Below are 25,480 nucleotides of genomic sequence, written 5' to 3'. Positions count from 1 at the left end.
CTCTGCTCCTAATTCACTTTGCTCACTTTATATTAGTTTTATTCCTGCTGGGCTTAAGTCAGACAGGGACAGATGTAAACAGGCTTGTAATAAGCTGCTAATATTGCAAAAGGGCTGAGCGACACGTGGCTTTGCGTTTGATTCAAGTAGTTACAGTCATGATACCCATTAATTTTTGTAGTGTTCCTGGGGGCAAAAGTCTCCCCTTTTCATTAGAGACCTGGATTTCTAAAGATCCTGATGTTAGACGCAGCCTGCTGGGCACTCTGCTGTGAGAAAATCCCTTTGTTTATACAGACGATGGCCCGGGGATGGTCCTGGCACTGGGGCCACCTCCCCTACGTTTTATTTAAGGCTCTGAAATGATCCCAGCGCTGTGCTGAGAGGCAAAGGGTGGGCGGGCTGGTTTTAAGGGAATTAAATATATATTCCAGGCAGAAATGTCTCAGTATAAATGTTGAGGCAAAGCAGCGTCACACATGACAGGTCTTCAAAGCTGAAGCACGAGCCGTGCTCCGGGGAGGGAGGAAACCAGGCGGATCCCCCCCTCCCTTGATTAGCAAGGCTTTCCAGGCACCGGCTTGCTCCCTTTCTGTCTCCAGGCTGCCTTTGAAACAGCCCCTTTGACAGCTTCAGGCATTTCTTGGTTTAGCTGAGAATGAGTGAACATAAAGAGAAGGAATCTGTAAGAATGACAGGTCCTGTGTGCATCTTTTATATGCATTTCTGGAGCACAAAGACTATTTTAATGAGCCCACAGGCACGTAGCTTTGTGTGACTCCTGCTTTTAGCAGCTCTTCAGTGACTGAGCTACCTGAGAACTTTCCCGGTTGTGACCTCCATGGAAAATGCTCGGTTCTTGGGGTTGGTTTTGCTTTGCGTGGAACATGACGTCTTGATGGCTTGAGTGCAGGCATGGGAGCATCCACTGCGTTCCACTCGCATGTTGTGCCAGGGGCTGAGCTCTTCACATCCTCCTCCTGGGGCAGATCCTCCAGGCATCTCTTAGTATAGCTGAGAGTAAGTGAACATAAGAGAAAAAATCCATAACAATGGCAGGTCTTGCCAAGCATCCCTGATCCTACCTCTCCTCCCCATACAGGTGGTTGAAATTGCAGAGAGAAATCAGTCTCCTGCTCAGACCTGTCTTAAACCAATTTAATTAAGCAAAAGGAGGTAGCAGAAATTATGGCAATTCATCACCTTTTAGTCTCTGCAGGTGCTTGTCTACAGCAGGGCACCACACTTCCCACTGCTCTTTGCTTTTCCACCTGGGAGTGATTAACCTGCTCCCTTCTGGCGAGCAAAGCCCCCTCCACCTCTGGGAAGAGGCTTTAAGGATAATGAGAAAAAGATGATTAAAAGCTAAAAACACAAAAAACAAGACCCCCTGATTCAGTTCCTGCGTTGCTCACAGGTTTCCTGCGTGATGCTGGGTGAATCACTTACCTCAGTGATTCACCCAGCCCCACGCTGCCAGAACAGCAGCTCCTTATCTCCCTTTGGTTTCTTCCTCTCTAGATGATGCTGGGGACCACAGAGGGGCAGATTCCCCAAGGACCACATTTTGTGTCAGGATGCCACACTGCAAGCGGTGGTGAAGTTTCTATGGATGGGGAAGGACGGGTCACAGGGACCCCTAAATAGCAGTGCTGATGTGCTTCCCTGTCTATAAAATGGGACTGCAATGATTTCTCTGTTCTACAGGGCTGCTGGTGGTACGTTCATATCAGCAGCCCCCAGTGACACACCAGCCCCAGGGTCCATTATCTCAGTGTTTTCCAGCATTGCAAAATTGATGCAGTTATAGTTTTTGCAAGATCTGGGTTTTCTCTGACCTGGAGCTAACACTCTTCTTGCCTCTTGGAGGCAAGCAAGCAGCAGATGTGGTCTGATGGGACAGCATTCCTTAATGGAGTTCTAAATGAACCAGGCAGCTCTACATACAAAATCAAAGTGTTTCCATTCAAACCCACCAAAAATATTTCGACTTGACCATTTTTTTCCCAGCCAAAACTGTTTGTGGAGTTTGACTTGGATTCACAAGCTACTCGAGTGAGCCCCAAACCAGCAGTTTAAGGACAGATTAGAGTGGGGTTTTTTGGAATCACTTAGCTGGTTTTAGGTCTGGCAGGCTTTTGTTATAAATGCTGATGTACCGAGCTTGGCCACGAGGGTGCAAAGCGATTAAAATCTATGGCGAGCTTTCAAATGCTGTAACACACCTTGAAGGGTGATTAAATGGAAATCTTTCCCATTGTTATTAAACCCTGGTAGAAGGAAAGCTGGGATAAGGAAATAGTCAACTCTTGCACCCCTTATCAGACATGGCTCTGATCCTGATGGTGATTTTGCAGGTCCTTTCACGCAGATCCTCCCTCCCCTGCTCTCAAGATCAGACCTGAGAGTTCCATTGCTCTGCCAGATGAGACAGGGCAGGGTGGGGAAGTCCTGCTGCCAAGTGGAGAGAGGGAGGGATCCCCAGACTTCCCAGAGAGGTTCTTATTCCCCCTGCTGAGTCAAATTTAGCCTAAGTAATGGCATTGCTGCAGTCCCAAATGTGCCTTATAAAGCCTCAGTGGTATTCAGGCTCCTTATTTCCTCTAGGAAATAAGTGTCTAAACACAGCCCAGGATCTGGCCCTATCCTTACCTCCCTTTTAACTCCCAGCTGGCATTTTGCTTCCTAATACACTAAGACATCTTTTAAATTCTTATCCTTACTGCAGGGCACTCCCCAAACCTTCGTTCTTTTGACATGTGATTGATGTAAAAACCCAACATCTTTCCATAATGCTGTAATGCCTTTCAAGTCCTTTGTTACACATGGGTTGCCTCTGCGTGCAAAATCACACTGGCACAAAGAAAGTACAGCTATATCCTACCGGAATAACTTGAAAGCAAATCTCCTTTGAGACAGCAATTATTTTGAGGCTCACCTATGGGAGATGCTGGTTCTGGCACCAGTGAGCAGCTCGGTGGCATCTCATTCACCTTTTGCTGCTCTCACATCAGAAGAAGATGGGAAAAGACAAGGCACACTGTAAGCCAGCTAAGGGGGTCAGAAACCAGAAGCTCCGATGAATTGTGCAAACTCAGTCAAGGAGCATTTACTGCCCTGTTGCTTTGAGGAGGAAGCTGTGCTCCATCAGCTGTAGCTGTTTGCTTTGTTGATGCATCTGCAATTCTTCCTTATGCTTTTTGTGTTCCCCAATAATCCCCTTCCATTTTCTCACACCTCTTTTTAACTCAGTAAGGGAAATAAATCCTGGTTGCCCTTATCATTGGTGCTCAGCTGGATTCTCCAGCTCCCCCACACCAAAGTGCCTGAAGCAACCCCCTATTGCCCCCATTTCAGGAGCAGCTCCTCTGCTGCAGGGTGCCTTTTGTGCTGGGAAATCTCTAATTCTGTGATAAATTCTGTTTTCACTTGTTGGCACACAGTTCAGTGGCAAAGTCTTCAAAAGAAGTTATTGTTGGTATTTTACTTTGTTACGGGTTGTTTCTTGCAACACAACCAAGCAGGAAGAGGATTGCTCTGGCATTGCCCTTTGTCTCCCATTTTTCAGCCTGTAGACAGCACCTAACACTTATTTTCATTTCATTTTTACCGGATTGATGTTAGCCTTCATTAAAAGGCAATAAAAATGTGTTCTAGAGGAGGGAAAAGATCCTACTGCTTTATTTGGCTGAGAGGCACATAATGAATCAGTTCAGCTTTACCATTCCTCTTAAGGCCAAGTTTGGAAAGGTATTAACCAGACTAGTCCTATCTGCAGCTACCAGGACGGGGCTGAGTGCCTCTAACCAGTGCACCTGCATCCATGAAAGCAGGGTGGATTTCTTGTCAGTGCTTTCTTGGGCTGCAAAATTTCTCACTTTGGATTTTCTTATGCATGTTGGTTATAAAAATCACACTTGGAAACGTGTAGCAGTGCTGGAATGAAGTCTAAATGCTTTCCCATGCTGCCAGAAAGGCAAGGTTGTGGTTGAGGCCATCGGCTGTGCACAGGACTCATGACTTGAGATGAGGGGGACAGAAGGTGTTGGTGCAGCTGGGGGGTGTCTCTGGTTTTGGCCAGCAAAAGAGGGTTGTCTGTGCCCCATGCACAGCTCTGGGTGCCTGTAGCCTGCACCCCTGCCCCCAGGGACACAGCTGAGCTGCAGGGCAAAGCTCATGGATGGCTCTTGGATGCTCTTTGCAACCTCCTGCATGCATCCCTTGAGATGTACGCTGCTTTCATAGTGGCATAAGCCTCAAGCAAAGCCACCCCCCCCCCCCCCAAATTGCCAGAAACAGGAAGGTGTCTGAAACAGCAAATTAACTGAATTTTGGATCACCAAGCTTCCACGAGCAGCTAAATGATCCTGTTGCACTTCGTTATACCAAGTACCAAGAGCAGACAGCAAGCTGACCTTCATTACTGCAGCTCGATTGATCAGCTTTACCTTCTCTGAGGACACTAAATCTTTGTGTTCTCTTGGGTTTTTATTGTATTTCCTCCACGTGTGTGGGCCCAGCCCCAGGCTGTTGCTGACTCTCATCCCAGCACACAGCATCTCCCTACATGGGAGAACAGCGTTTACGCACGTTCCTGTGTGTGTGGAGTGGTAAAATATCGGACTTAAATTTTTTATGACATTCATAGGAGTGGTTATGGAGGCAAACAAGATTACAGCAAGTACTACATAAAAGCTTGTTTATGCAGGGAGGGAAAAGAAATCAAACTCAGACATGTTTGCAAAACTGCAGAAGAACCCAAGGGGATGGAGGTTTTTTTTCTAGTTTTTCCTCTACTTTTCTTTCTTTTTCCTTTTTCCCCACTGTTTTTATTGCAGTTGCTGTTACAGCTCCCAGCCGAGTGCGTTCTCAGTGCAAGGCTGGCTCCAGCTGAGGGGGATTTGGGGATTTGATGATAGAGGTCAACAGATCACGGGTGGCTTCATAATCAAAGCACCACTAAACACACACCTGCTTGTGTGAGCAGCTCACCTGCGCCTGCACTGCTGTCAGGTAGCACTTGTGCAAAGCCAGGGGTCCCACCCTTCATGTCCTTGGGCACACTCCTGCTGCGAGCCTCTTTGGGTGCCCTTTGCAAACTCCTGTCTGTGTGGCTTTGCACGCCCCTTTGCACACCCCTTGGGATGCTCTTTGCATGCCCCTTTGTACACCTGTTGGGATGCTCTTTGCACATCCCTTTGCACAACTCTTTGAACACCCCTTAGGATGCTCTTTGCACAACTCTTTGCAAACCCCTTGGGATGCTCTTTGCACAACTCTTTGCACACCCCTTGGGATGCTCTTTGCACAACTCTTTGCACACCCCTTGGGATGCTCTTTGCACAACTCTTTGCAAACCCCTTGGGATGCTCTTTGCACAACTCTTTGCACACCCCTTGGGATGCTCTTTGCACAACTCTTTGCACACCCTGTTTACACCCCCCTTGGGTTGGATGCTCTTTGCACGCCCCTTTGCGCACCTCCCTAGTGCTCCGTGCACACCGCACCCCTTTGCACACGGCTCTTTCTTTTGCACACGACACCCCCCATTCGCAGGGCACACGCACCCGGCTCTTTGCACACTTCCCGCCCCCCTCACACCCGGGCACGTTCCCGTCCGGCCGCAGCGGGCTCCGCGCAGTGACGGCGGCGGCCGCCAGGGGGCAGCCGCGCTCTTCCCGGCGCCCCTCGGGCCGCTGAGGGAAGCCTTGGCTCCGCTTCGGCCCCGCTCTGCTCGGGGGGTCCGGCCGCAGCCCACCGCGAGTGAGCACAAACTTGTGCGGGCCGCCAGCGCTGGGGCTCCGCAGCGAAGGGCGCACGGCAGGCCCCTGCTCCTAAGAGCAGCGGGCCCGGGGCAGCGCTCATCGCTCAGGACGCGGAGGGCACCTGCGGGCCTGCCCCGCGCCGAGCCCCTGCCCCGATCCCCTCAGGTGAGGCTCCGCCCCGCCCGGCCCAGCCCCGGTCGGTCGGTCCGTCCATCCGCACCACCGCAGCGCCCGGCCGCCCCGGGGGACCGCTGCTGCTGCCGCCGCGGCGGGCGGAGCCCGCTGCCCCCCCGGGGCGGCGATGCGGCGGGGCCGGCCGTGAGCGCGGGGCCGGCGGGGAGCGGGGACAACCCCCCCTCCCCTCTCCCCTCGCCTCCCCTTCGCGGGGCGCCCGGCCCCGCCGCCGGACGGGCAGGCGCGGGGGGAGTGGTTAACGGCTTCGCCGCGACACCCCCGGCCCCCCGCCCCGCTGAGCCGCCCCGCTCCAAATAAATCAGCACCATGACTACTTCTGGGCATGGAACAAAGAGGATGCTCTCCCGGGGCCCCGCGCTGCTCCTGGCGCCGCTGCTGCTCCTGTGCCGAGGTAAAACCGCGCTCCGCTGCCGCGACCCCAGCCCCTGGGTCCGCTTTGGGCTTTTTCCCTTCCCCCACCCCCCCCTCCCCCCAAAATTCTTTTACTTTATTTTATTCTCTTCCCAGTTTTGTTTATGGCTGTTTTCCCCCTCCAGCCCTCCCACCGACGTGCCCACAGAGGGTCGCGGGTGTCCCCCTACTGCGCTGCGCGCCCGCGGGTGGGACACACGCAGACCCCATCGCCTGGGCGCATGGAACTCCTCCATGCACCTCCATAGTCCCTTCCGTTGTTTGCACAACCGTGTACCCTCCCTGCTCCCCATGCGTGTTACCAGCCCCCTGCGCTGTCTGTGGGTCGCTGCCGGGTTGGGGGGAAGAAGGAAAAGTTTCGGGTGGCCGGAGCGTGGGTCTGGGAAGGGTCGTGGGGTTTGGGGCTTCCCAAGGCTCCCGCTGCTGCTCCTCGCCGCCTCTGTCTGCCCTTGGTAGGGGGGAGAGAGATGTACGGGGTTAAATCTCGAAAACAATACTTGTGCCTCCTTTCCTGCGCTTTAATTTTAAGAAGAGTGGGTTTCAACGGGCTGGCAGGGGAGAGGATCAGGCCCTGAGGGGAGCTGAGGTGCGATCCCTTAATTGCGGCCGGCTGCGAGGCAGTACGCCCCCGGCTGGGGGGGGGGGCGAAATATGAGTTCATGGCACACAGCAGCGCTCTCTTTCATTTTTCCTTATTTTTCCCTATTTTTTCCTTCCCTCCCTCCCTCCCACTTGAACTCAGGAGCAGCCCTTTGGGTCCCAGGTGCGGGGGAAAGGCTCACCCCAGGCTGGCAAACTGAAGCGCTGCCCCTGGGAAAGTCTTTTCCAGGACTTCTCTCAGAGCTCGTTTTCCTCCTCTTGCTCCCATGAGCTCCTCGGCAGATGTTGTTCTTAATGAACAGGGACTGTTAAAAGCAAATTAATTAAGGTGCATCGGTGCTGAAGTTGCTCAGCGACTCGCTTGCCTTTACTGCTGCTCGGGACGGTGCTTGCGTTTGGTCGTAATGCGGAGCCTGCGCTGCTGGGGAAACTTCACTGGGGCTTTAGAAATACGCCTAAATGCAAGGGTTTTAGGGGAAAAGGAGCGATCCCTGGGATCGCTGCTGAGTGGTAGCAGCAGCTGTTGTTCCTCGGGAGGGCACAGGGTATGCATTGCGGTAAGGAAGTGTTTTGGGAAAGGTCCCTGCAGGGAAACAGAAGGAACAATTTGCTAGGACCGCGGCACCCGCCTCGGGGACACACATGCGATGGACGCGAGGGGGTCCTTGCGCTGCTTGCCGTAAAAAGCACCCGTTGCCCGTCGGCTGCCTCCTTTGCCTGCGTTTGTGCAGCCACGGGGGCACTTGGGAGCCTTGTTGGGCAGGACATGGGGACTGGGGTGCAGAGCACGGAAAGGGGCACCAAGCAGGGGACGCGGTGCATGAGCTGCCCCGGTGGAGGGATGGCTTGCTGTTGCCAGTGCAATGCCCTCTACTCCTTTTATTCGAGGAGAGAGTTAAGAGCAGCAGAGGAACAGGTTTTCTGGTGATATTTTCTTATTGCTTTGACACATTAATGATAATCTTTTCTCTGATATTCCCCCCCCCCCCCCCCACTCCTGTCGCCTCCTGTGTGGGTAGCTACCATGGTGAGATTGGGCTGTGGGTGTAATTCTTCCAGCGCTCTGAGTGCTTAAGCATATGGAAACCCACTTTGAAACAGTTTGTGGTTGCAAACCTACCATCGTACCCATCCCTCTCCCCTGCTCTCTGAATGCCTCCCTGCACAATGTGTGCGTTAGAAGCTCGCAGTGTGCTTTCAGCTCAAGCTGTGAATGTCCCCAGCCTGTGCTTCTTCCTCCTCTCCAGGCTGTAGTAGCATCCCTTTGCTTTTGTAGCAGAGTGCTGTCCCTTGCCCTATCCCACCCCTGCCGTGGACCGCAGCAACATCTGCTTGTGGAGACGGGGTCTGGGAGCTGGGGAAACCTCTTCTGAAAGAGGCGAGTGGTGGCAGAGCCCGGGAATACCTCCCTCTAGGGCTGTGCTGACCTTCCCGCGGCTCGCTGTGCTCCAAGTCGCCTTTCCCTGGATTACAGGGGTTAATGAAGCACATCTTGGTTTGGGTTGTTGCAGCCGGGAGAGACACCTGCATGAGTCATGCCGCGGTGCTGCCATCTCCGCAAAGCTCCCAGCTCACACAGACGGTCGTGTTGGGCACTTGCCATTTTTCTCTATTTGCTTTTCTCTCCCTTCCCCCTGGCTGGAGCTGGCTCTGGGCAGGCTGCGTTTCGGGGACTGGAGGTGCACCGGTCCGAGTTCCTCCGGCCTCTTCAAAGCGGGTGGCGTTTGTTTCGCCTGTCAGGCAGGTCCCCTAAATAGCTCTGTGAAGGTCCAATTAAGAGATCACTCTCCTGTCCCCGGGTCTCTGGCGGCCTGGCTGCTGGCGTGCGTGCGGCTGTGAGCAGAGGGTGTGCGTGTGTTTGGCAGCCAAAGGCCGCTCACGCCGAGCTCGAGATGTCTCTTGCTGGCAGCAGGCCCCTGTTTGTTGCTGGCATCTAGGCAGGGTTTTTGGCCACCTTCCTCACTGACGGTGCGGAGCCGTCTCCGAGGTTATATGAATAGGTATCCCTGCATGAATTACTTGGATGTTTTGTTTTCCTGCCTGGTGCTGTCTCACTGGCTTGCTCCTCTGCCCCACACCCCAAAGCAGGTATGGGAACACAGGGCTGGCTGCTGATGGTGTGGGTATGGGGTATGCAGAGCTGATGAAAACCCAACTACTTCAGCCCCTGTAAGATGCACTTGGGCTGTCATGATCCATGTCTGAGGAAGGACCTGTGAATTGCTTTTAGACTGTGCCTCCAGCGAGGTGTGGGTGGAGAGACATTATGCTTATTTTATTATGTGTCCCTGTATCACTCTACGTAATATGGAGGCACTTTTTATGCAGAGGCTCTTCAGGAACAAAAATGAAAGACCTGTGTTATCTACTGTATAATAGATTTGCAGAGTGTGATCATGCAAACTGTTGAAATGTAGGTTACTTTCCCCACATTAGTGCAGATTACAACGTTTTATGCAATGACTGTTCAAACTGATGTGATTTGAGGGATAGTGGGATGGGGAAGGCTGAAATTATACTGCTTCTTGCTCCTGCATCCATTAGAGCACTGTATTTCAGATACTCTGATTTAACTTCTCATCAGTGTAAATCAGAGCAGTGGAGCTGCTCTGGATTTATGCATTGCTGCTGCAATTGACATTAGGTTCTCTGGGAGTGCAGGGGGCAGCTGTGTGTCTTGCCCTGTGCAGCATTTTTCACTTCAACATCTGCCGTCACTGGTGCTGCAGCCCCTCTGAAATGGGGAAGCCCACATCGCTCACTGGTTTGGGGTTTTGGTTATTTTCTTCAATTTGTCAGGCTTGGTTGCAAAGCTCCATTCACTGACACCTGACTCTGTGGCTGATCAATAGAGTCTGTTGAGGTTTGAACGCTGAAATAGTTACATTAAAAAAAATAAAAATCAATAAAGTGCAATTAATTTGCTGTATTTTATTACTGGGAATGATAGGCAGCTCAAGTCCTCTTATCTCATGTTTAAAGCAGTTTAGTGTGGCAGGGAAGGTACAAGCCCAGGAGCAGCTGTAGGAGGTCAGAGCAGGGGGTTGCAGAGGCTGGCACACGGTTTGTGTCTTGGGAGGGATTTTTGGATCAAGGAAGCATTCCTGAGCCAGAGATGGCATCCATTTATTTAATTGCTGTGATAGGTTTGCCATCATGGATTTGATCCCTCTTTGAACCCAGGCAGGTGTCTGATGTACACAGCATTTCTGGGCAAGGACTCCCTTGTTTCTAAGAGTCTGTGCACAATGGAGGAGCATGGTAGTGATTTGGGCTACATAGGGTTTTGCCACTGATGCTGATGGGATGGAGGTTTCTACCCTGGTGCCCCTACACTAGGTCAGCGTCCTCCTGCCCTTCTTAGCTCCTCAGAAATACGCTGTGAAGCCAGGCTGCTTAGGAGACCTGTGCTGGCTGCTGTCCTGGGAGGGTCCCTTTGCTGAAAGGCAGAGGAAGCAAAGGGTATCTTTACTCATAGTGTTGGGTTATGGCAGTTTCTAGTGGTGCTCTTCCCAACCTCCGCTGTTGAGGCTGATGTGAAGCATGAGTTCTGTCATGATGGAGTGGTGGCTTCATCTCGCAATGTGTCTCACTCATGCAGGTGGCTGCAGACCTGAACTGTCTCAGAGGTGTGGGCAGGGAGGAAAGGGGAGGTGGTAATTTCCTGTGTTGCGCAGGAAGGAAGCAAAACTAAAACCTTCTGGCCTTAATAAAAATGCTGATGAATGAGAAGCCATCCCACTGAAATAAATACTGTCAGCTCAACAAATTAAATTCACTGAATTTGATTCCCTCTTCTCCCCCCACCTAAATATAACTAATGTTTGTTAATGACAAGCAGTGACTTGATTTGTTGGCATAGCATTAGCACTTACCTCTGTCAGTGGCTCAGCTGATGCGCTGGCATGTGGTGGTAGCAGAGATGCTTTCCCAACTGCAGCTGTCAAATCCTCTCGCATTAAGTGCCATGGAGGCTGGGGAGTGTGAGTTACCATGTGGTGCTCTAGATGTCGTGGAAGATACTTCGATTTCATGCTATCGGGAGTTTCCCAGCTGTCATTTCAGAGGAAGCTGTTCCCATGTGAGCTTGGGCAGGCAGAAATTACAAGCAAAGAGGTCTCATGACTGAACCCACAGGGTGGGCATGGGTTGTTTGGTTTATGGCTTTCCCTGGCTATTTCCGTTCACCTCTGTGCGGTAGAGTGCTGCAATGGGAAGTAACGCAAGTGCTGTGTGGAGTGTCTGGGGTGGATAAATTCAAAGTGGAAGGACTGTGGCTGTTTGCACAGTACCTTCCAGAGTGGTCTTGTAAATATTAACATTTCTTCCATGCTATCCAAAATTTCTGTTGCTGCACTTTCAGCTTTCCTTTGTTTACATAAATGTGTTTGTTTCTGACAGCATTCAGAAAGCTTCATGAATTTATGATGTGCTCCAGATTCAAACATGTTTTCTTTTTTCCTTTTTTTCCCCCCAGATATGTTCATTCTTCCCAAATTTTGGTGATGAAATGGCAAGAGGTGTGCATATTTCAGCAGGCTATTGAGAGGCAATGTAAACACCATCTTTCATGGAAAATCAGTTTGTTCAAGTTCAAAAGCAGCCCAGCCTCCCTACTTGATCAATTTGCCTGTCATAGGAGATGATTTTAAAAGTGGTGATTATGTCCTATCTTGTCTCTTGGAACTTCAGGCAAGGAGAGGAAAATAAAGTGTAGCATTTGGTTTTAACTGGGTTTTTTCTGACTATTTCTTTTGGTGATGGTGGTAGTCAGGGATGAAGCAAAGGGATGTCCCAAGGGGGTGAGAGATACCCAGGAGCAGAGGGGTTTCCATAAGGCTGCTGTTTGCTGAGTAGAATAATTGGAAACTGCATGTAAACCGGCTCTGCTCATCTTGCCGTGCCTGCACCAACTGGCCCTTAGGAGCCACTCTGCCCCATCACTTCTTCCATGGTGGAGGAGACCTGCAATGGCAGAAGGAAGGGTTTCTAAGTGACAAAGATGCTAAATCTTGGGGAGAGGGTGCTGGGGCTCTGTGGATGCATGGCTGTGTTCCTTCTGCCCCAGGGTGTTGTGCTGCCCTTGAGTTGAAGATTGTGCAGGCACCAGAGGAGTGGTTATGGGGAGGAGATGGTGTAAAACCACCTGCGTTAGGCAGTACCCATCAATGATAGTGCCACAAAGCTGCCCCAGATGGGAAGAAATGCTGGAAACCCCCCACTGATGCAATTCAGACTGGGGTAGATGGAGATGTGGAGACCAAAATCCTTATTCCAGCCAAGCCAAGGAGCTTGGGAGGCTCCAGAGATAGTGTTCCAGCCCACTGGGTGGTGTGGGAGGTGGTGTCTCTGGCCAAGCAGTCGTCCCTATCCTGAGCCTGTTTGTCTGCCCAGGGCTAACATGTGCCCTAAATATACATTGGGGGAGTTTGGGTGTGGGCCGAGGGAGTTTTGGAGGTAATCAGCCTGCAGAGGAAAAGCATTTCTGCTAGAGAAGGGGAAGTGTCATCTTCGTTACCCAAGAAATAAAATCATTCAGAAGGTTAAGTTAGAGGTGCAGATATCTTTGGGGTTTTTTTGTTTTGCTATGTTGGGAGTGTTTCAAAACCAGATGGCAATGCAGAGATTTATTGCCCGTAAAGTGCAGAGGGCTGGTGCACAGGACCTTATCTGCTTGTGGGCCCTGTAATAAACCTGCCAGCAGGTGATTTAAATCCAGTATTTCTGATTGGGAGAGTAGTGGAAGGAACAGGGTTTATGTTACTTACGGATTTTATGGGCAATATTAGGTTTTTAAGATGCAGGAATGATCAGGGCATGGCTCTGTAGCACTGGAGACTTTCATTCCATTTATAAAGGATCTTCTCTGAGTCAGATAAATGAACTGTTCTACATTATTTAGCAGCTGGGCTGCTGAAGCCAGCTGTTTGCCTGAGTGACAGACACAACTATTTTATATCTCAGTTTAGGAGTTGTTGTCAATTAGCTGCAGTATTTGCTTAGCAGCAAGACCTTTGCCGTAATGGGGAAGGAGGGCTGTTTAATGGATGCTGCAGCTCAAAAAAAACTTGCACCAAAAAAAGACAAGAGTACATGCACCCTAAAAGGGAACCCTTGAGCAGATGGAGCAGGTTTCTATGCAACGAGCAATAATTAGAAACTCAAATAGTTGGTAGCTGCTAACTGCCTTTGGTACCATATTTTTATATGAAAAAGGAGCAAGTCTGAGATGAGTTCTGGAAGCAGCTGGTCTGGAAGTGTGCATGGGGCAAGGCCCTGCCTGGTGGGAGTGTCTGGTGTGGTGACAGACACCAGCCATCAGACCTGGATGTCTCTGTGCCCTGCTCTGCTGGGCTACTACAGCAGTCTGCAGTGTCACTGGTGGTTTTGAAAGGCACTTAGCTGGGGGTGCAGGGCCTATGAACACAAAAAGTCTGATTGTCTTTCATTGTGTGCATAAAGGACACAATGCAGACCCGCACGATGAAACAGGCTTTTAAAATGTTGCAACAGAAGCATCTAGAGAGAATGGTAAAAGCTCTCTGGAAGTAGTGGAGCTCTGTCAGGGCAAGCTTGAAGGCCAGCATGCCTCAGCCATCACCAAATCATGGGAATTAGAGCTGGAAAAGCTGGCGAATGAGCTGCGTTTCCTGTCTCCAATGGTTGCTCTGTACAGCCTGTTCCTGAGCGTGGCTGGTTTTCAGTGATGCAGGCAGCAGGACTTTTGCAGTTTCCTTTGGCAGAGCATTTCACAGCCTATTAGACTTTTCCCATATTCTGCCTACCTTTTTTCTTCTCTGCTTTATTCTATCATGTATTGTATGACCTGAACCCAAAACTTTCCATCCTTATCACCCATCCAAAACCGAACTTGGGCAAATCTGCAAGATGGGGACAAATGTTAAACAGTGTGTGGGAAACACTCAAAAGAAGGAGCCGAGCCTGGCATGTAGATGCATGTACAGGTGGAGGTTATTTGGAGAGTAAAGGGCAAGGGTTTGAAATGCATGTGATGATGAGCCATAGATTATGCCTTGAAAATGCTCAAAAGGCCATTACAGTCACACTAATTCATTTCCCACTAAGACATTCTCCTCCAAGGTGTTTGGAAATAATGGAGTAGCTTAGTTACTAACATTATTAAATCCTCATCTCTGACAGCTATGAGAATTAATATACAAAGGTCTCCTCCTCTTTTATTTTAATGCAGCTCAGTTACTCATTTCCTGTCTTTTGCTTAGGAGTAGGCCACTGAAAGTTATTAGCATGAGTATTGGTGCAAAAAAGGATCAACTCCATGAAAGAAAGAGACACAAGCAAGATAAAAGCAGAAGATAGCATTAATTTTATTGCAGTCGAGGCATTTTTTTCCTTCTCAAATATTAATCATTCATCATTCTTCCATCTGTAGATCTCTAAAGGCTTTAGAGAAGAGAGCAGGCACCATTGAAGACATGGTCCATGGGCTCTCATCATCCCCATGAGGGGTCCCAAGGCAGCAGTCCCATACCTGAAGTGCTGCTGGCAGGGAGAACAGAGCTCTTAGGTGAAGTTTGGCTCTGGGTTTTTTAAGGCAGCTGATGAGGCTTTTTTGCTACTGCTCTTTGAGGAGGGAGGCTGCTGAGGTGGTGTGGCCAGTCTGTTGGTCCTGCTTGACATCTCCAGACCCCATCGTGAGCACTGCTGAGGCATGTGGATGGTGTCAGGGCTCTCTCAGGCTGCTCCAGAGCTGGTATCACAAGGCTGAGTGCCATCGGTTGTGTTGGAGAAGCACTGAATTAGCACTTGTTTCTTTTGCTGGGTTTGATTTGTACCAGCCTGTTAGAACTGTTACGGGAAGCCTGAAGAAGAAATAAAGAGATGGAGTCAATGTTCTTTATTGCTAAAATAAAAAACCACCAGCCTGTGGTGCCCAACCTATCACCTCCCTGGTGTGATGGAGCTGCTCAGTGATGGGGTCTGGGGACATCTCTTCAGGGACTGAGGAGCTGTTCTTCTGGTGTGCCTTTTTACACCCCAGATGTCCATGTTGTTTCACTGCAAACCCTTCGTATTTGCAACACTGTTAGTTTGTAATGAGGTTACTGTTGTCTGATGTAAGCCCTGGGGGATGTGAGGCTTTGATGAGTATCAACTCTTGGGTGCACCTACAGCTATGACTTCTCAAAGTGCCCTGCTTATGCAGAGTTAAAATATTTTCTCTTTCTCTGAGCATATTGCAGCCCAACACATTAAATGCATTAGAAAGCTTTATTGCATTTAGCCAGTTAAAAGGAAGGTCAAAGAGAAGTCATTGTTTTGGTTCTTACACCAACCAGCAAACTTTCAGATGGTTTCCTAAGCTGCGTGTCCTCACACCTTCTCACTTGCTGCAGTACTTGTCCCCACTACCCTTCCTGTTGCCAGCAGAGCCAATGAAGCCAAGTCCAAGCGTGTATCAGCAGTCAGGCCCCCGTGTCCCCTGGCTGAATGCTCAGCCCGGTTAGGTGTGCAGGGTCTGGGAATTGCTGTATTGGACTCCAGTCTGTGGGACTTCATCATCTTAGTTATTATCTCCAAAACACAGTTATCTCCCTGAATGGCAATCTCCTATTGAAAATGGTATCTTTCAGCAGGGCACTCACATTTATTTACTGCACAGCTTATCCCATTAGTATAATCATTACTCCTTGGACTGGGTTTGAATTCAGAGCATCCCACTGTGGTACTTAAAGAATTAATTACAGAGATGAAAGAATTCCTCTAAAGACTTCTATGAATTGGTCTGGTTGAAGTGTTTTAGCTTTGCTTCAATTGGTGCAGATCTTGTCAAAGAATTGTGAGAAAATGCATGGGTCAGTGATTTAGATTAGGGAAATTACGTTAGAAAAATTGATTTGATTTAGAAAGTGAGCTTTCAGATCACAGGGAGTTGCCTGCTGCTTTCTCTGCTGTGCCCCTTCTCCATGAAGATGAGCAGAGGTGGATAATTCAGGGTTAAAGTAAGTGGCTATTGTAACAGGTTTGTCTGAGAGCTGAGGAGAGAAGGGCTGACACATATCTTTAGATAAATGACTATTGACCCATCTATTGCTATCTGTGCACCAGCTGGAGCTATGGATGGATATGGATGCTTATAAACAGTACTCACAGGCAGTACGTGTAGCTTGCGAAAGAATTTGGTCCTTATTTTTAGGTTTGGATTTGTTGTTTTTCCCCCAGAAACGGCTTTTCTGTGTGGCATACCTTCAGAGCTGGAATAGATCTGGGAACGTGTGCTGTGTGGCTGCTTTAGCCAGCCCAATGCCTGCTTTGCCTGGCTCTGTGCTTAGTCATTCCTGGGGCTGGGACTTTGCTTTTCATAGGTTTTTTTTACTTCCTTGGATCAAACTGAGTGTTTCCTCCTTCTGTCCCTCGTCCTCCTCTTAAAGGGACTGCAGTCCCCGGGCTGTGGCAGGATGATACCCAACAGGGGGCATGTTGGGCTGTGTCCTCTCAGAGGATGGTTCCTGAAAAACACCTGCTGAACGAGCATTTCCCTTCCCTGCATGCTGAGGAGTTTCTTCCAAGTGCTTCTCCTGACCAGCTGTGTTTTCCTGTGAGAATGATGGGTTGTGAATGCACTGGCTGCTGGCTGGAGACCCAAAACTTTCACAACCATTTGTGAATCATTTACCACTGAGAATGGGCTTGCTGTGTTCCTCAGGGTAGCAGGGATGAAGTTTTGCAGCGTTTCACTTTGTCAGATTTCTCTTTTAAAAAAGAGTCAAGAAGGTTTTGTCCAGCAGTGCTTTTGTTTCCTTGTCACCTTGCAGAACTCTTTAAAGTTCAGCTTGCTTGCTGGGATGCTGGAGAGATCTCATTTTTGTTCTGGCTAGTGCTGGTGGCATTTCTCTCCATAGCATTATCACCATCTCCCTTGGCAGGAGGATCCAGGTGTGGAGCTGGGGTGTGCTGGGCCATTCCCTCTCCCCCAGCATGGGCACGATGGAGGTGCAGGGCAACTGTGGTGCCGACACAGTCGGGTGCACCCTTTGGTTTGAAGGGTGCGTGCGCATCCCTGTGCTGTGCAGAACCTCTTTTGTATCCCAGCCTCAGGCTGGGAAGAGAGATGGTAAGTGCAAGGAGAGAAGCGATGCTGGGGAGTGCTGGAACGGAGACTCCTGCCAGCAGCTGAATTCAGTGCTGCAAAAAAGAAGTTGCAAAAGTAGCAATCCATCTGTCCACTTAGTGGGAGAAACCTAAGATCATTTCACAGTAATCAGCCCCCTGGTGTTTTAAAAAAAACCCAACAGAAATACTGCAGATTTTTGCTTTATAGGAATAACTGGCAAAATCTAAAACACGTTTATATGCTCAGAGTCTGTGGGTTTGTTTTTTTCCCCCTCCTTTTGACAAGCAGAAGCTGTATTGAATTAAAAAATAAGAAAAAATAGATTGCCTTTGCTTTTGAGATCCCATGTATCTGCCATAATGTTTCAGAGGTATTCTTTCCTTCCTGAAACTCTCTAGTTAATTACCAGCAGAGTTACGGGCAAGTGGATGTTTTTCTTTGCCACAGGTACAGTTGGACAGTGAACATTGTTGTCGTCACATATCTCATGGTAATGCATTGTCAAGGTGATGCGTTTTGCAAGTGCATCATTGCCATGCTATAGCTGCTTGGCTCTATCAGTGCCTCCATTAAAACCCACAGTACTCAGGGATTTTAATTTGGTTGTAAAAACTTGCTCCAGGCACTATCTGAGATGACAAAGTCTGGGAGTGGTTTGGTTTTTTTTTTGTGTAAGGACATAGAGGAAGCAGGCTCCAAAGGCGCTGCTTGGTTCTTGCTTATGTGAATTGACAGGCAGCGACTTGGAGGAAGATTGTAGAGATTTCTGCCTTGGCATGTTGAACTGATCATACAGATTAAAAGAAGGGTTACGAACGGTGGGGTCTGAATATGGCAATCCCAAAGGTGTCCATCAGGAGCCCCTGTTGCAACATGTTGTTGGGGAGAGGTGTTCTGGGTTGGCATTTCTGTAAGCCAGGTGGAAGTATGTGTCCCCATCAGCCCTAGAGGGATGCATCTGCCCTCCCCAGCCAAGGCTGCAGCCCCCAGGGTCTGTGCCACTGACTTAGCCTGGTGTTTGGGGGCTACTGGGTCTGTGGTGAATGGAGCTGGGCACTGAGCACGAGTGAGATGCAGTGGGGGCTTTGTTTTGGGACCAGAGTTGTTGAATTGCAACAGATGCTTTGCTGCTGCACAACAATTTGTAATTAAAACACAACTTGCCATCCTGATTAGATTAAGCAGTTAAATTCATTTGCAGTATTTTTTTCCCCCTGCATTGTGTAATTAGCAACATATGATGCTTACATTAGCTCAGTTAAAAGTTATAATGATGAATTTGCACATCAAAGCCTCCCCATGAATCAACTGGTACAGCACATAGGAGTGAGCTCAGTTACGGTGTGGTTGTATGAAGTGCCCACATGAACATATCCCCTGCCTGCTCCTGGGGTATGGTGGCAGTGGTGTGACATGCTCCAGTGCAGTGGTTCCTGGTGTTTTGGTCCTTCTGGACTTCAGCAGTGTCCATGAGCCTTGAATCGCTCCATAAACAATAGGGTGATGCTTGCCAGGATGTGGCGGTTCCTTCCCTGCATCTGGGTTGGAGTGATGCAACCAAAGCACCTGACTGACAGTGCACCTGGAGCACTTAAAAGTAATAATGTTAAGATTACTGGTGGTTCTTGTTGTTGCTTTATGAATATAAGCATCATTCTAAAGTGTTTTAGCTAAATTCTGAATGTTTTACCCAGGTTAATCTTTAACATGAGTTTTGCCTGAAGGCTTTGTAAGTCAGATTTGGCTCTAACTAGTAAAGAACCTTATTTAAGCAAGCTGAAACCAACAAAAAAACTACTATAAGCTAATTACAGTGACTTTTTTTTTCCCCCTTTCTTATGTAGTCATAATATTGTCTTTCTTTCCACCTTCTGCTGAGCTGTGAAAATATTCTGCAAAATGATATTTTTGAGTTGATGGAAAAGTACACCCCTGTCAACAATATTTTTCTATTGTTCATCAGAGACAGGTTTCATAACGAAAGAGATCTGTGTTGGAAAAGTACATCAGCTGCAAACAGTTTGTTCAAGTCTTCTCAAATAGCAGCCATGGTTTATGAGCTCCTGCAGAAGATGAAATGCAGAACGTGGCTTCTAATCTTCCAGAGCAGTGAATGGGGCAGGTTGTAATAATGTATTGCCATTTTCACAAAAGATAGATTTTATATTAAAGGTTCCAGTGGAAAAAGGTCTAGAGGTGTTAAAATATTTATATATTGTTTAAGTTGCTGTCTGAGGGTGCTGTCTCCTTCCCTGGAGCACTGTGGGGGTCATGATCATGTAAGCAAGTGGAAAATGAGCTCTCACCTTTCTTGGTCCATGTAGGTGCCTGTGTATATGCACGTGCGTGCGGCAGTGTTAAATTGTTGGGGTGTTAAATGTTTCACTTTCCCAACCATCAATTTCAATTGAATTTCATAAGCCATTAAAGATCTCTGCTGCTTCCTTTGCTGTTCCAGTTATGTGAGCTCCAGCCATTTAGCTGCAGGTCCTGGGGCATGATTGCTCTGTGAAGCAGCAAAAGTAAATCGGTTCCCAGTGTAGAATCTTTTATATATCTATGTATTTTTCTCTCAGTGAGTGATGATGTTGGGCTGATGATGCGAGTCTTCAGGTTTGGCTTTTTCTGGTCCAGTTCTGGATCCTCTCCAACAGCATCTTTCAAAAACCTTTTGTGCCTTGCTTGAATGGCAAAGTCTTATATACAGAGGAAGAGGATTTCTTTTGTTGTTTATATATCTATCTTTAGAATCATGTTGGAAGGATTTACTGGAGTTTTGGGTTTTCTCCCGGTAGATTTTAAATGTTTATGAGAATGGTACTTACTTGGATCAAAGGAGAGCTTCTGGCAGTCCACTGACTGTGTCGGTACTGGCAGTTTGACAAATAATGAAAAAGCAATCATTTCCCCTTCTCCCCCTTTTATTCTGAGGATAAAGGCATGGTTAAAGATCCCTATGCACAATAATAATTGCTCATGGCCCTTAAAAAGAAGAGAAAATCCACAACGCCCTTTAAATAGATGATTTTATTTTCCCATTGGTTTGTGTTTTGGACTAGTGAATGTCTTTGCTGCCAGTCTGAGACTAAACTTGACTAAGTTTATGTGGAGCCTGGTCAGGTTGAGTCTGGGAAGGAAAACTGGGTAAGTAATGTTACTGCCTTGAAAGCAGCACCCACAGCAGGAGCTGAGCAGCAGAGATGCTGCAAGGCCATGCACTTCTGCTCTGCCAACAGAACGGGTTTGCACAGCATAAAGCTAAGGAATATGCCTAAATACAGAATGAATGGGGAAAAAAGAGTAATTTTCGTTTGCCACATGATTTAAAATAGCTCAAGCATCTTCCCAAAGAGTGGTTGCTGGGACCTGCTGGGCAGGAGTTCAGGGCTGCCTGTTCCTCCTGGGGGCTGATGCACAAGGAAAGTGTCCACCAGTACTTTTCAAGGTTTCTCCTTTTACTTTCTTTTCTTGCTTTGATGGCAGTGATGTGAGGATGAACTGTATTTTACATCTCTCCTCCCCCAGCAGCCAAATGGCGCTGTGCAACCGGCCACCTTGAGTCTGCAGTGGCTGCCTGGGGGGATCGGGCTTCCTGCCCATCCCAAATACTCTGCCTTCCACCTTCCCAGAGCATTGACCTGCTGTCATTTCCAGCAACGCCAGGCACAAGAGGTTAGGCTGGGCCTGTACTCCTTGTTTGGGGATGACTGCAGCAGTTTCATTCCTTTTTTTAAATGCTGCTAATTGGTGCTCTCAGCCTCAGTTCCAGCTTAATGAAGGCTGCTGCTTGGGAATCATTGCAAGCAGTTATGGAAATGTGCTTAAATGCCTAAATCTGTTGTACTTTTCTCTTTATGGGCTTATTCCTTCAAAAAGGATAACTATTCCCCAAGTCCCCACCTGCCCAGGATGAATGCTTTCCTTGAACCCTGCAGGGGGGCTCCAGGTATCTCTGCAACAGGGAGGGCACACAGGGAATTAGTGCTGATGCTGTGAGGAAGCCCAGCCCCTGCTGCACCCCCTGTGCTGAGGAAGCACCATTTTCGGTCTGTTTGTTCTGTACTCCAGATGGGGCCTTTGGATGCTGGGGATGGGGACTAATAGAGCACCCAACTTTCTTCCCACCCAGGAGAGGAGAGCATCCCTCCTTCTCTGACCTGCCCATCACAAGCAACAATTACTCGAGCCAATGGCCCTGTTAAATCATCAGGGCTGCTAATTGGATGCTAATGCAGCGTGCCTGCTATGGTCCTTGCTAATGCCATGGCTGTGCTGCTCATGTTGGTCTGTCTGGCAGTCAGCATATGTCCCAGCTGTTTTCATGGTAGGGACTCACAACGCATGTGGAACAGGCAGTTCTGAGGAGTTGTGCCTGCCCCATCCCTGGCAGTGTTCAAGGCCAGGCTGGATGGGGCTTGGAGCAACCTGATCTAGTGGAAGATGTTCCCTGCCTGTGGCAGGGGGCTGGAACTAGATGGGCTTTAGTCCCTTCCAACCCAAACCATTCTATGATGATGATTCTACATTTGCAGAAAGGTAGAGAAGGTTTAAGCTGTGCCTCTGTTAAAAGCAAAGAACAGGGTTACTTGATGGGTTTTCCCATCATGGCTGTTGGCTGTAGCCGTATGTTCCCCAGGTCTGGAGGTGTGTGAGCTATTCCTGGTGGTCCTGGGGGTTGTTTGGACGAGGGCTTGTGGTTTCCTCTGAGACAAAGCACCATCCATTTCAATGTACACTCTCGCAAGCCAGGCCAATTAATTCTGCTCCGGGCATTGAGCCAGTGATGGTAGGAAGCAATGATGAATAGCCAGGCTGTCGCTCCCTCCTCCAGGAGAGTGTTTTGGGAGGTCAGGAGCCACCATAGTGGGTGTGTTTCCGGAACGGTTTGCAGCTTGTTTCTCTTGGTGAGACACAGAGCTGCCAAAGGTGCTGCTTCTGTGAAGCATCCCCTGAGGATAATGTGTGAACCTGACTGGTTTTAAATGCCTCTTTACAAATTGGCTCTCCACCAAATTAATTCTGCTGTTACTAAGCTGTGAGCCCCCAGGGTGGTGACTCTGCACCCTTGGGGTGGCATAGTTTGGGATGTTTTCTTTTGGAAAGCCTCATCTGGTGTTTTTTCAGGGATTGCTGATGGGAGCCCTGTGCTCCCAGTGGTACCCAGAGGTTGTCACCCCGTGATGGCCTTGCCTTGCTTTATCCAGAATGACCTGCAGCTCCTCAAGCAGGTGTATGGATCTCTGCTAGTTGGCAGCTTGAATCAGAGAAACTGGATTGAGCATCAGCTTATCCTCTTATCCCAAGAGGTGCTCGCTTTAGGCTGACGATGAGGAACAGCATCTGCATTGTCCCTCACCTTTTATCCACAACCTTTCACTAGCACAAAGTGCAGTGCACTTCCCACAGTGCTGGGGGAGATCTTTGGCACTCATGAGTTTTCCCTCTTCCCTTGTTTTTAAGGTAGGGCTATATCCTTCCTTCTGAGAGCCCATTGACTTGGAGGCCTTTCAGGCAGGGATTTCCAAGGTGCTGGGTGGATGTTTCTCTGCAAATGACTACAAGTACATTGTGCTTCAAGACCAAGAGAGTGTCCAGGGCCTCCTGAATATGGCTGTGAAAGTAAAAGAAGTGCTTGTGTTTAAAGAACAACATGGGGTGTTGTTTATTTTTGCTCCTAATTAGAGGGAAATACGAGTGGTCTAATCCCCATGTTTCAAGAGCAACGTTCAGCCAAAATGATGGACAGGGAAGATGAGAAGTTGACTGCTGCAAGCCAGAAGCAGCAAACCTGTGGAGCAGAACTAGAGACAGCTTTAAACTATGAACATAATTGCTGGAGGAGTCTGCCAAGGAACCAGATGCTGTAAATGAAAGAACAACTTCCATGGCTCGGCATTTGCCTGCGACCCTGGAAGAGGAGGAGGAGGAGCAGGGGAACTGTGTGGAGGGCTGGGGAGCAGTTGCTGCAGCTGCAAAATGGGTGCTTTCAAACATACTTGGTCCATGTTGGTGTTTTTGTGTGTGGGAGAACCTGTTGGAAAGAGGTGATGATCAACACTCCTGTCTTGTGGGCTGCTTGACCCTATCCTGTGTGTTTGCTGCCAGCTCTATATGGTGGTTTGGCTGCTGGGAGGACCTGGGTGCTGTAGCAGCTTGAGCAGGTGGTGGTAAATGAGGAAGATGTGGCTGGTCTGAATTCTGAACCTTTTGGGACCCAGTTCTGCCCAGAACCCTTCAGAACAGTCTGTTTTCCTTGCATGGCCAAGCTCAGTTGATTTTTAAACTAAGTGGCTACACGTGACTTGTCTGAGGTCAAATCGTGCTTGGCAATGCTCTACTTCTGAAAACCAAACTGGAAAGTTCATGTTGTTGTTCCCCCCCAGTTTATTTTTACAATTACTGTTAAAATAATTGCAGTCCTAGCAAAGATAAACAGCTGGGTTTAACATAATCAGTACAGAAACAACATCCATCATTTACATGGTATAAAACCTCTGCAACACAGCATATTACTGAGGCTGCATCTTAAGGAAAAGATAAAACACCTTTATGGGAAGGGGAACAGGAAATCAGCTGGGGTCCTTCTGCCTTGAGTTCATGTGAATAAGAGCATCAGAGTTTGCAGCAGTGGTGCAGTCTCCTCTCTGCTTGTGCTTGAACCAAACACTCCAGAAAAGTGATAAACCAGGGTATCTTCTGAAAGCTGTGCAGTGGTGCTGCCTGGCGTGCACAGCCACCACGTGCCTCTCACAGCTCGTGAAGTAAAGGCAGGGAGCAGTAATTAGAGGTAACAGGGAAGTTCATGTAGTTTCAGGCAAGGACAAAGGAGGATGGTGCTGTTTTTCAAGCTAGGGAAGGGAAGGAGAGCTTTGTTCATGCCTTAGATGTGGGTTTTTTTACAGTCTTAATAGCCTTTTGTTTTCTTCTTGTATTTGGCTTTAATCAGCTGAGAAGAGGTTCAACATGCTCCTGGGATAAGACAGAGTTGGGAGTGGGATGGAGGGTTTGGGGCAGGGGGTCATCCCTGGCATCCTGAGGAGCTGGGGGGAAAGTGGAGGTGGCTGGGGACAAATTCAGCCCATGCTTCTGCATGCTTGTGGCAACTTGCTGCACGTGTGGCTGTGTTTGTGAGGAGTTGTGGATGTTTTGCCTCAAAATAACAGTCTTTTTGCAAGGAGGGGTGGGGAGAGGCCTCTGTATTGCTGCAGCTTGGGGACACAGTCATGTGCAAGTCAAATAAGCCACATCATGTTGAGTGCTGAATAACTCTGCTTATTAATATAATAAAGCAGAGGAACACGCTGTCATGACAGGCTCTGCAGCGAGAATCCAGGGGGTTCTTTAACCAAGGCAGCATTAAATCTTTCTGTCTCCTGAAAAATTGCACCCTGGAGGTATGGGCTGCAGGGTAGGAGGGTAGGAACATTTAACAATGGCTTGCAGGAGTTTTTATGCATATCGTGGTCTCCAGAAAAGTGCTTTGCTATCTGAGGTTTTTATATCTTGCTCATCACTATAGTTAAGTTCCTCAGGCACGATGAGGAGCAAAGCACTCTCTCTTTTCTTTTTTTTTTCCTTCTTTCCTTAGTTTCAAGATGAAATTTTCTCTGCTCTAGCAGTGATACAAGACCTTTTCTTCAGATGTACTATATGAAAACATGCTGTCATCTTCTGCTTTGGAAGCTGGCAAGTCTGTGCGCCTATATGTGTTTTCTATATATACGCATACACACCATAGAGAGAGATGTGTGTATATATAGGTATTCCCTCCCGCCTCAGATAAAATAGGCCTTTCTCATCTTTAACAAAAACTGAGTGTGTGTTGGGTGATGGAAGATCAAATCCTCCCCAGGGTTCCCTGATGGGCTCACAGCCTGGTCTGCTGTGATCGATTCAAGGGCAATAACACTTTTTTCCTGCACCCCTGATGCCAGGTCATTGGGTGCACAGGTAGAAGACCTGTGGTGTTAGTTAATGCTGACAGCTTGGCTGCCTCCCTCTGAGCCCACTGCAAGACCTTTGAGGCTTCAAAGAGCGCCATCATCGAGGGCTGCCTGCTGTGGATGGGGTTTTCCAGGAGGCTGAAGCATAGATTCTGCACTGTGTTTAACCAGAGGCATAAAAGTTATGGGTTGTAGATTTTAAGTTCTTGCAGCCTAAAAGCGTTTCTTTCCTGTCTTTGCAAATGTTCCTAATGCTGTATAAATACTGTCTTTGAGGTTTACTGGCAGCTAACATTATCACATGCTTTCATTTAAAGCAAAATCAGAGTGTCTATTTTATATCTCTAAGAGAATTATGAAAGCCCTCTTTGCGCCATTGCAAACAAATGGAGATTGACAGTTATTAGTTTATGATCTAACTACTCTGACAGCCTTTGACGCAGAGGGATTTTCAGTCATAGACTATGAGGCAT

At 48.5% G+C, this 25,480-nt stretch overlaps 1 protein-coding gene across 2 annotated transcripts in view; it reads left to right on the top strand.

Annotated features, from left to right (window-relative positions):
* Positions 1–6,069: 6,069 nt before the first annotated feature.
* Positions 6,070–25,480, top strand: part of LOC133275897 (transmembrane protein 132B-like) — a 233,867-nt gene continuing 214,456 nt past the window's right edge. Inside the window, exon 1 of one of the 2 annotated variants that reach the window (XM_061466176.1) lies at positions 6,070–6,351. In XM_061466176.1, the coding sequence (XP_061322160.1) occupies positions 6,267–6,351 (85 nt within the window). In that variant the 5' untranslated portion in view covers positions 6,070–6,266. The remainder of the gene's footprint in view (positions 6,352–25,480) is intronic. The other variant, XM_061466178.1, reaches the window with a different exon arrangement.

This window comes from Pezoporus flaviventris, unplaced genomic scaffold, assembly GCF_033815535.1.
Source record: "Pezoporus flaviventris isolate CSIRO_AGI_PZ_B2104156 unplaced genomic scaffold, CSIRO_AGI_Pfla_v1 ptg000041l, whole genome shotgun sequence".
In the NCBI taxonomy this organism is placed as follows: Eukaryota; Metazoa; Chordata; class Aves; order Psittaciformes; family Psittacidae; genus Pezoporus; species Pezoporus flaviventris.
Note: the sequence above shows the minus strand (reverse complement) of the source record. Positions and strands in the feature narration are given on the sequence as shown.